This window comes from Aotus nancymaae, unplaced genomic scaffold (genome assembly GCF_030222135.1).
Source record: "Aotus nancymaae isolate 86718 unplaced genomic scaffold, 86718_ANA_hifiasm-v0.15.2.pri h1tg000073l, whole genome shotgun sequence".
Lineage (NCBI taxonomy): Eukaryota > Metazoa > Chordata > Mammalia > Primates > Aotidae > Aotus > Aotus nancymaae.
The window spans coordinates 1,138,749-1,150,517 of NW_026988488.1; the positions used below are offsets into that span (position 1 = coordinate 1,138,749).

The window sequence follows — 11,769 nt, forward strand, 5'->3', positions numbered from 1 at the left end:
CCCTCCGTGTCTCCGCCATGACGGGGTTTGAGCCCAGACACGTCTCTCTCCACTGGGTGCAGTCGAGTGAGGTGGCTACAGGAAGACGTGGGAAATGTTAAGCTTGCAGAGAGTCACTCTCAGTTCACTGTTTCTAAGGCATGACTGAAGTAATGCCAGATTATTGTTTTTCTCCTGAAGTCAATGTTCTGGGCTAGTTCTATGACTCTATTTACCCATAGCCATAGAAACATTGAGATCATTCACTGAATCACTACAAAATTGTTCCCCTCCTGATTTATTGCTTGCCCACCTGTCTTAACGTCATTTTCTGTAACAATGGATAAGAGGATAAGAATCTTTTGTGAACTTTAGGTAAACTTGTATGTTGCCCCCTCCCTTGGTTACTTTGAACCTCCTTTGGTTACCTTGTAACTTTCTGTTTTTTCCCCTGATAATGATTCTGTAAGAAAACTGACGTCAGCCACTGTATGTAAAATCATATATAAGAACATGTGCACAAAGAATAAATCGCTGATCTGAGCATATCTCATTTCAGTCCTCCAGACCCATCTATCTCTCTCTCTCTTCTCTTCCGCGCACTCTCTCTTCCAGGTATTAGGACCCTCTTGCTGGTCAAGAGATCCTTGGCAGAAGTGCCGATCTCACGGCCAACAACATCTGGCGCCCAACGCCGTGGGGCCTGGACATGAGAGACTACAGTGACGCTCAATTCAATTAACAGTGAAGGGCCGGCAGTTCAGTAAGTGAAGTTTTTACTTTTAATCTTGTAAATATAAGCTGTTGATTTTATTATCAATCTGGAGTAAAACTATGGGAAACATTGAGTCTAAGGAACATAATATGTTTATTCAGTTGTTGCATTCTATGATTAAGTCTCATGGTCATAATGTTAAGCAGAAAACTGTGGAGGAATTTGTGCACATTGTTCGTGAAATTTGCCCTTGGGCTCCTGAAGGTGGTTTTCTTGATGAATCTGCTTGGCTTGCTATAGGTGAAAAGATTGATCAATTTTGTGCCCACAATGAGTCTTTGCCTCAGTCAGCTGTTTTACTTTCTGTTTGGCCAAAATTGCGTGATTGTGTTTGTCCTTGCAAACCTCCTGCTGCTACTGCTCCTTTGTATACTTCCATGCCTGATGTTTCTACATCTTTTTCTGTTCCCCCTCCACCTGAGCCTCACACTTTCCCCGATCCTGATATCCCACCGCTTCCTGATGTTGAAACTCTTTCGGAAGTTCTAATTGACACCACACAACAGCAGACACTGCCTCTATGCTTGTTAAGCAGTTGGCTTTTGAAAATACAAATGCCACCTGTCAGGCTGCTATTAGACCTTGGCGCCACAAGGTGGATCTCCAAGGTTACATTCGCCTGTGTGCTGATATTGGACCCCCTTACCAACAGGGTCTGGCCATGGCTGCAGCTCAGGCCGGTATGACTGTTGCTGCTTTTCTTAAACAAAAAACTAATCAGGCCAAACCTAATCTGAAGTGTTTCCGTTGTGGTGGTCTTGGACATTTTGCTAAGTCCTGTAAAGCACCTGTCCAGCCCTCTCCGCCGCTTTTGTCATTGCCGGCTCCTCCAACGCCTGCAAAGCCATCTCCCCGGCAACCAGGGGAATGCCCACGTTGCCACCGTGGTAATCATTGGGCTAATGAGTGTCACTCTAAACGTGATGCTCAGGGTAACCCACTGCAACCACGTTCGGGAAACTCCCAGAGGGGGCTGCCCCGGCCCCCTCAACAACTCGGGCAATCTCACATTCCCCAAAATCCATTTCTCAGCTCTTCCGAGCAACCCCAAACAGTGCCGGACTTGACCTCTGTCCCTCCGCCACTCAAATATTAACTCCTGATATGGGACCACAGGCTATCCCCACTGGTGTTTTTGGCCCTTTACCTCCTAATCATGTTGGTCTTGTCTTAGGACGCAGCAGTTGCTCCTTAAAAGGTCTTCAAGTTCTCCCTGGTGTTATTGATTCTGACTATACAGGTGAAATCAAAGTCATGATTTGGTCTCCCACAGGTGTTTATACACTTGCCCCTGATCAACCCTTTGCTCAGTTGTTGCTCATACCTGTTAATTTGCAAATTGGCTCGCCACTTGTAAATGACTCCAGAGGAGATCGTGGTTTTGGATCTTCCTCTTATGCTTATTGGATACAATCAATTTCTGCCACTAGGCCTGAATTGTGTCTTACAATTAATGGAAAATCTTTCAAAGGTCTTTTGGATACTGGAGCTGATGTCTCTGTTATCTCTTCTAAGTTCTGGCCTTCTTCTTGGCCAGCCACCCCTACCATGACAGCCCTACAAGGTATAGGAATGAGTAATCATCCCTTGCAATCTGCTGATCTGCTTTCCTGGACAGATCATGAGGGCCATTCTGGCTCCTTTCGCCCTTACATTGTCACTGGCATTCCTCTTAACCTCTGGGGCCGTGATGTCCTGGAGGCTATGGGGACTCATTTGGTTACTGGTGGTAAAGCTTTAAATATGATGTTACAGCAAGGTTATCAGCCTTCTAAAGGACTAGGAAAATATTTGCAGGGAATGCCTGAGCCGCTTTCCTTGTCACAAAAAACCGATCGTTCTGGACTAGGTTATTTTTCCAAGGGACCACTGTAATTCCCGATGCTCATGCTGATGCCATCACATGGAAATCTGATGTCCCAGTGTGGGTAGAACAGTGGCCCCTGTCCTCTGAAAAGATTTCTGCAGCCCGTGAGTTGGTTCGGGAACAACTTGCTGCCGGACACATTCGTCCTACTAACAGTCCTTGGAACTCTCCTGTTTTTGTCATAAAGAAAAAAAATCTGGTAAATGGCGTTTATTACAAGACCTTAGAAAAGTTAATGAAACTATGGAAATTATGGGACCCTTACAACCTGGTTTGCCTTCTCCTGTTGTTGTTCCACAACACTGGCATTTGATAGTCATTGATTTAAAGGACTGCTTTTTTACTATTCCATTGTCACCTGCTGATTGCAAACGCTTTGCTTTTAGTATTCCATCAACTAATTTTGAACGCCCTTATGATCGATATGAGTGGGTCGTTCTTCCACAAGGCATGGCAAACAGCCCTACATTATGCCAGTCTTATGTTGCTAAAGCTATTTTTCCTGTTCGCCAGGATTTCCCTGACGTGCTCCTTTTACATTACATGGATGATTTATTATTGGCAGCTCCCACAGAGATTCTGTTGTCTAAAGCATTTTTCTCCTTACAGCAATGCCTTGACAAAGCTCATCTTGTCATTGCCCCTGATAAAATTCAAACTGTTACTCCCTACCATTATCTTGGCCGCTTAATTGAACACAACCATGTGTCTTTTAAAACTCCCATTTTGTCCACGGCTAATCTTAAAACCTTGAATGATTTCCAAAAATTTTTGGGTGCTATCAATTGGATTCGTCCTAGTTTAAAATTAACTACTGGTCAGTTGAAGCCTTTATTTGATATCCTGAAAGGCTCTTCTAATCCAGCCTCTCCCAGGTCTTTGTCTCCTGAAGCCTCAGAAGCTTTACAGTTGGTTCATCACGCTCTATCACAACAAAAGCTGTCTAGAATTAAAAATGATGCTGCATGGTCTTATTGTGTGCTACGCACTGCCTATACTCCTACTGGTGTTTTCTGGCAACAAGGAGTTTTGGAATGGATGCATCTTCCTGCCACCCGATCTAAAGTTATTTCCCCTTATTATGATCTTGTGGCTATTTTAATCACCAAAGGTAGACAGCGTGCTCTTACTCTGTTTGGATTTGAACCACCTACCATTATTGTTCCCTATTCCGCTGCATAGCAGCAGTGGCTTTGGCAATTTTGTGACTCTTGGCAATTAGCATTTGCAGGTTATCCTGGTCAGATCTCCTGTCATTATCCAGCTGACAAGATTTTACATTTTTATTCACAATGCTCTCTCATTTTCCCTCAAAATTGTGTGAAAACTCCTCTGCCTTCTGCAGCATTGGCTTTCACCGATGGTTCATCCACAGGTCTCGCTGCTGGCACCATTAACCAACAGCCTTTTTCTTTTCAGACCAAAGAAACCTCTGCCCAGCGTGTGGAATTGCTTGCTGTTCAGCATGTCCTTACTAATTGTGATGTACCTTTAAATTTATATTCTGACAGTCAATATGTAGTTAATTTGGTTCAACATCTTGAAACTGCTCCCCTTTCTCTTTCAGACTCCTCTTCTATAATTCATCTTCTTCTTCCTTTACAGCAAGTTATCCGTCGCCGTCTTTCCCCATTTTTTATTGGACATATCAGAGCTCATTCTTTCCTTCCAGGACCTCTGGCTGAAGGAAACGCCTTTGCCGACCAACTCACTCAACAAGTTTTTCCTGGCCTCTCATGCACTCCATCATCAAAATGCTCGTAGTCTCAGGTTACAGTTTAAGATTACCAGAGAGCAAGCTCGACACATAGTTAAATCTTGTGCGGCTTGTGCTCCACACTTGCCTGTTACTCACCATTTAGGAATTAACCCTCGAGGTCTCCTGCCTGCTCATATTTTTCAAATGGATGTTACTCATTTTTCTCCCTTTGGTAAATTGCAATATGTTCATGTTACCATTGACACTTATTCTCATTTTGCTGTTGCTTCTGCACATACAGGTGAAGCTGTTAGAGATGTTGTTACTCATTGCCTACGAGTTTTTTCTATTCTAGGTGTTCCAAAAATCTTAAAGACAGATAATGGACCAGCTTATGTTAGCAAAGCTTTTGCTTCCTTTTGTTCTCAATTTCAGATCTCTCACCGAACGGGCATTCCTTACAACCCTCAGGGTCAAGGAATCGTGGAACGTTTCCACTCTGTTTTAAAAACTCTTTTACAGAAATTACAACATGACCCTTCTTCTGCCCTTTTGCTTAAGTCTCCTCACAACAGATTAAACCATGCCCTGTATGTTCTCAACTTTTTAACTTTAGATGCTGAAGGCCGTTCATCAGCTGATCGCTTTTGGCATCCCCAAAACAAACCTACTCCTGAGGTTTTGTGGAAAGACTCTCTCTCTAACCAATGGCATGGGCCTGATCCCGTCCTCATATGGGGACGAGGACATGTTTGTGTTTTCCCCAGGTCCGCTGAATCTCCTGTCTGGGTTCCTGAACGTCTTGTCAAGCATGCCCCCTCGCAACTCTCCACGAAGCCTCATCCCCCACTTTCGCCGTCTTCATGTGACGACGCCTCAGAATAACTCCAGTCACCTTCGCAGACAACGCTGTAGACGTCGCCCCGACTCTCCAACGCCTCGTCGTGCAGTGTCCCTTCCCACCTGGAATCAAATACGCCGTCTCAGCACTAAAGCCTCCCGCCTCATTCGTGAACAAGGACAGTCTCGTACTCCTTCTAATTTTTTTTTTGGCTATGTTGGCTATTCTGTCATGTCAAACCATTACTCCAGTTCAAGCTCAGGCTCAACCGTTGCCTGATTCTCAGGTTCTTTGGGCCTATGTTCCCGATCCCCCAGTTCTTCGCCCGGTCACTTGGAATGATCCTTCTTTCTCTGTTTACCTCAATGATACCTCTGTTTTTGGACTTCCCTCTTCTACTCATATTATTTCTCAATCTGCTCCCTACTCTTATGTAGCTCAAGCTGCCAGTCCTCCCATGTGTTTTCATGCCCCTGCTTATTCAGACACTACTTTTCCAGACCTTCCTAGATTCTCTCCCTTACCTGTTACCCCTTTCAAAACCTCTCCTTACTGCTTTCATTTGGATTTTAAACAACTTACTACCTACGAAGGTCCTTCTGATTTACTCCCTGGTGAAAACGATTTCTCTCAGAATTGGTTTTTGTTTTATTATGCCATTAAGGAATCCTGGAATCTTACTTCTCCTCATTTCCCTGGTAGGGATAGACCTCGTTGCTACCCTACTAATCACTCTTTTGATTCCTTTCCTCCATGGAGAACCTGTTACACAGTCCATCAAGCTGTACGGTATACCTTGTCTTCTGGTTTTACTTTATATGATTGGTCTGTTCCCTTTCCTCGTAATAACTTTGCTCCTCATTACCATGTCCCCGGTGGTTGGAGCACTCCCCTTGTCTCCACTCCCTCTGGTCGACTATTCCCTTCTCTTTGGCGACTCTTTCCTGCTTTGGTGCCTGCTTATTACAAAGTTGGCTCTCGTAGCCCTACATATGTCCCTTCATCTTCTCCTTATCACCGTCATTATGTTAAAGCTTGTGTTGCTGCTCCTTATGCTCTTCTTTATGGTTCTATCAATATTACTTTTACCTCTGGACAATACTTTATTTCTTGTTCCTCCTGTACTCTTACCAATTGTTTGGATTCCTCAGTTTTTCCTACATCCACTATTCTTGTTGTTCATCAACCGCCTTATGTTATGCTCCCTGTTAATATTTCTGGTCCCTGGTATGAAGAACGCAGTCTTCAAATCCTCCACCAGATGCGGGACCTCCTTCTTCGCCCTAAACGCTTCATTGGTTTACTTGTTACTGGTATTCTAGCTATTGTTTCTATTGTTGCCACTGCTGCCACAGCAGCTGCTGGCCTTGCTCATAGTGTTCAAACTGCTACTTATGTTAAACACCTTGCCCAAAATATCTCTGTTTCCATGGGTACTCAAATGGATATTGATAAAAAACTGGAAGTTAAACTTAATGCTTTAGAGCAAACTGTTACTTTATTGGGTGACAAAGTGTACAACATTCAATCCCGTCTACTGTTACGTTGTCATGTTGATTTTAAGTATATCTGTGTTACCAATACCCCTTACAATGATACTCAATGGCAATGGCCTTTAGTTAAGGCTCACTTACAAGGTATTTGGAGTCATAATAACTTGTCCCTTGATATTCTTAAGCTTCAACAACAAATTCATGCTATTGATTTTTCACGCCAAGTGCTTCCACGGGATGATACTGTTGCCCGTGACATTGTTAACACTTTGTTTTCCTGGACACGTGGTTTTCACCTGCCGTTCTTCTCAAGCATCATAGCTGTTGGCGGCTGTGTCCTTCTGCTTCTCATTTTTCTGCCCTTCCTGTTCCGCCTTGTGTTCTCCTCCATCCAGAAATTGCAGTTCAAACTATTTGAACTCAATTTAAAAAAATAAAAATGGAGGAGATGTGGGGATCCCCCACCAGCGTAGAGGCCCCTCCGTGTCTCCGCCATGACGGGGTTTGAGCCCAGACACGTCTCTCTCCACTGGGTGCAGTCGAGTGAGGTGGCTACAGGAAGACGTGGGAAATGTTAAGCTTGCAGAGAGTCACTCTCAGTTCACTGTTTCTAAGGCATGACTGAAGTAATGCCAGATTATTGTTTTTCTCCTGAAGTCAATGTTCTGGGCTAGTTCTATGACTCTATTTACCCATAGCCATAGAAACATTGAGATCATTCACTGAATCACTACAAAATTGTTCCCCTCCTGATTTATTGCTTGCCCACCTGTCTTAACGTCATTTTCTGTAACAATGGATAAGAGGATAAGAATCTTTTGTGAACTTTAGGTAAACTTGTATGTTGCCCCCTCCCTTGGTTACTTTGAACCTCCTTTGGTTACCTTGTAACTTTCTGTTTTTTCCCCTGATAATGATTCTGTAAGAAAACTGACGTCAGCCACTGTATGTAAAATCATATATAAGAACATGTGCACAAAGAATAAATCGCTGATCTGAGCATATCTCATTTCAGTCCTCCAGACCCATCTATCTCTCTCTCTCTTCTCTTCCGTGCACTCTCTCTTCCAGGTATTAGGACCCTCTTGCTGGTCAAGAGATCCTTGGCAGAAGTGCCGATCTCACGGCCAACAACATAAAATTAATTTTTTGTTGGGGATTTCCTTGCAGGGACATTATATGTCATGGGGGGTCAACCCCTCAGACACTCCCACGGGGCCCCCAGTCACCAGGGGTGACTTTCAGATGGGAAGAACAAGTACCCTTTTCTTCAGAGCTGAAAAACTCAGTCTCTCATTTATCCAAGAAAATGACAGTTCAGTTCCTCACAACAACGCACGCAGACAAACTGAATCAAAATAAATTTTAGGAAGAAAAGCAATATATAATTCCCTTTAGAATGCATCTCCAAACTAGAATTAGGATCCTTAAACAACAACTTCCTAGGAGAAAATCAGCTCAGAATAAATCAAGGACCATTAACCAAGGGAAGATCCAGGGCTCAGAAAGACTTTGTAGTTCCACCAGAGGAGAAGCTTTAAGTTGGGTAGGCCTTCAGTGGGCCTGACTGGTACCTTAGCTCTGAATTCAGGCAACTTCGTCTGGGTCCTGAGTCTTCTCTGAGGCCCCGCATGTTTGGACGTCATATTATTGTTGACAAAAAGAAACTCTGTAAAATATTTGAAGAGATTTATTCTAAGCCAAATATGAGTGACCATGGTCCATGACGCAGCCCTCAGGAGGTCCTGAGAACATGAGCCAAAGGTTGTTGGGGTACAGTTTTGTTTTATATATTTTAGGGAGGTCTGAGACATCAATCAAACATTTAAGAAATATATCGGTTTAGTTCAGAAAGGCAGGACAACTCATATACGTCCCTAAAACACTGTCCCCAATACATAAAACTATAATTGAAGGAATTGAAAGAAGTAGAGAATTTGACAATAATAGGGACTAAAGCACTCTAGTAACTGAACTAGACAGAAATTCAGCAAAGACACAGAAACTTTAAACAACATTTTTAACTAACTATACCTAACAGACATCTATAAAACACTCCACACAATAACAACAAAATATACATTTGTTTCTATGCAACAAAACATATTCTCCAAGACAAACCATATTCTAGTCTAAGGAACAAGTATTAGTAAATAGTAAAGGCTTAAAATCATAGAACATACGTTCTTCCACCACAGTAGAGTTAAATCAGAAAACAAAAAAAACCTTTTTAATCTTAAAATAATTGAAAATTTAAAAAGACATTTATAAATAAACTATTGGTGAAAAAATTATACAGAATATTATAAAACTATTTTTATCTGGACAAATACAGATATACAATATATTGTGGAGTCCTAATTTGGAAAAAGGAGTCAGGCAGGCAGGACTAGAGGAAAGCAAAGAGATAAAGCAAATAAGCTATGCCTTATGCCTTTCTTCATGGTTTAGGACATATAAACAAAAAGAAGAAGCTGATAAATTACAGGTCTGTTTTTCTTTATGGCCCAGGACATATAGCCCTCCTGAACAAATAACACACATAACTCACAAACTTTCTGCTTACCATCAAATTCCTCAATTTATCAAATATTCCAACTGACAGAAGAGTGCAAGTTCCCAAGTTCAATTCTATAAATTCCTCAGCAAGCCCTTTTGCTCCTTGCAGTCAGCTCCTCTTCTGCTGATACTATCTTTTGCCTTCTCGCAATGTATTTTCATGCTTTCGCTAATGAATCTGTCTTTTTCTACCTACAACTGTCTTGTTAAATTCTTTTTTTTTCTTTTTTTCTTTTTTTTTTTATAGAGACAGGATTTCACCATGTTGGTCAGGCTGGTCTTGAACTCCTGACTTCAGGTTATCCGCCCACCTTGGCCTCCCAAAGTGCTGGGATTACAGGTGTGAGCCACCGTACCTGGCCTTGGTAAACTCTTTTACTGCTGCACAACCAGCCCAGATAGTCATCGCTCACCGGCAACATTCTGGTGGCCCATATGGGAACTCTCTCTCTTCACGGGGAACTGTCTACCCTCTCTTTCTTCAAACTTCAGACAGGATAGGAAAGAAAGAGAAAGAGACAGACAGCAAGCTCATTATATGGCTACTGCCATTGCTACCTCCCTGGCCAAACTAGGGACTACAGACCAAGCATCAGGATGTCACTCATTGAGCAATAAAAGGCCCATTCTTTGTTATAGTTGTCACCAGCCGTGGCATGTTAACAGAAACTCCCAAAGCCATCCACAAAGAAATAGGAAGGCTTTTATACTGTTGGTAGCAGTGTAAATTAGTTCAACCATTTTGGAAGACAGTGTGGCAATTCCTCAAGGATCTAGAAATAGAAACACCATTTGACCCAGCAATCCCCATCATTCTATATAAAGACACATGCACATGTATGTTCATTGCAGCACTTTTTACAATAGCAAAGACCTGGAACCAACTGGAATGCCCATCAATGATAGACTGGATAAAGAAAATGTGGCACATGTACACCACGGAATACTATGCAGCCACAAAAAGGATGAGTTCATGTCCTTTGCTGGGACGTGGATGAAGCTGGAAACCATCATTCTCAGAAAACTGACACAAGAACAAAAGACCAAATACCGCATGTTCTCACTCATAAGTGGGTATTGAACAATGAGAACACATGGACACATCACACAATGGTGTCTGTTGGTTGGTGGGGGGGGTCTAGGGGAAGGATAACAGAGGGTGGGGAGATTGGGGAGGGATAAGATTAGGAGAAATACCTAATGAAGGTGACCTGGGGGATGGTGGCAGCAAACCACCGTGGCATGTTTATACCTATGTAGCAGTCCTGCACGATCTGCACATGTACCCCAGAACTTAAAGTACAATTTAAAAAAAAAAGAAAAAAGAAAAAGAAAAAAATGAAATGAAAAAACAACAAAAACCCTCCATGAGTGTTACCTGGTTTGCTACTGCCACCACCTGGCCCTTGCCAATACTGCAAGCAACCGAGACACTGGAAGCTGGAATGCTCCTGGCTCCCTCATGATGGGTAGTCATCTCCAAACAACTATCAATTATGGGCCAACTTGGGAGGAAAGCAAAGGCAAATGCCCTTAACTTTGTTCCTCAGTTATGGAAAAACTGAGAGCTTAAAAGAAAAGAAAAATCCAGAAAAGCGTCCATTTCCTCACTGTCCCAAAGGCCATCCAGGCTCCTGTATTTTCCATCACTACTGCTGAGTGTCAGGTAACCCTGGATGTGGCAGGATATACAACTGAGTTTTTAATTGACACAGGAGCTAGTTGTACTTTCCTAATTAAATTATCTGGACCTACCTTTTGGTCCTCAATTCTCCTCATGGGCAAGGAGCGCCAACTGAAACAGAGTTATTTTACCCTCTCTTTGGTATGCAACTAGGGAAAAAATGTTTTCACTCACTCATTTCTGGTCTTGCCCACTTATCCCAACCCTTTGCTTGGGAAGCGTATAATGGCAAAACTTCAAACTACCTTTCAGTTTTCCAACCAGGCTTGTTCAATATTGGCATTATTAACTTTTAATACTAAGGGCTCCAATATCATAAAACCTTTTATTTTACAACAAATTCCCCCTTAAGAATGGAACTCATCCACTCCAGGATGTTCTTTGTGTGCCAGTCCTATAAATATCATCCTTAAGGGCTTTGACTTTTTCTCTAGGAAATCCCAATACCCTCTAGATCCTGAAACTCAATTAGGCTTACAGATCTTAATAGAAAAATTTCTGGTCACAGGGTTAATTCACTCTTGTAACTTACCATGTAACACATCCACCCTAGCTGTCAGAAATCCAAATGGCACCCACAGAATAATATGAGACCTAAAAGCCATCTATGAGACAGTAGTTCCTATACACCCCATTGTTCCCAACCCTTATATCCTGTTAGAACAAATTCCTTCTAGCACTTTTTGGTTCACAGTATTCGACTTAAAGGATTCCTTCTTTAGCATTCCAGTACATCCAGATTCACAATTTTTATTTGCCTTTGAATGGTGAAATCCTTCCACTCATACTTCTCAACAATTAACCTGGATAGTCCTCCCCTGAGGATTTGGAGATAGCCCACAACAGTTTAGAGAGGCTCTTTTAGATTTTAT

General features: G+C 42.4%; 1 protein-coding gene across 1 annotated transcript; it reads left to right on the forward strand.

Annotated features, from left to right (window-relative positions):
- Nucleotides 1–691: 691 nt before the first annotated feature.
- Nucleotides 692–7,091, forward strand: LOC135271047 (endogenous retrovirus group K member 13-1 Env polyprotein-like). Its single transcript, XM_064367748.1, has 2 exons — nt 692–742; nt 5,088–7,091. Exon 2 carries the CDS (start codon nt 5,376–5,378, stop codon nt 7,089–7,091), a length of 1,716 nt encoding a protein of 571 aa, XP_064223818.1. The 5' UTR covers nt 692–742; nt 5,088–5,375.
- Nucleotides 7,092–11,769: the final 4,678 nt, after the last annotated feature.

What these genes read in the sequence shown, in the direction of transcription:
- LOC135271047 (XM_064367748.1), top strand. Translation starts at nt 5,376, where the DNA reads ATGTTGGCTATTCTGTCATGTCAAACCATTACTCCAGTTCAAGCTCAG.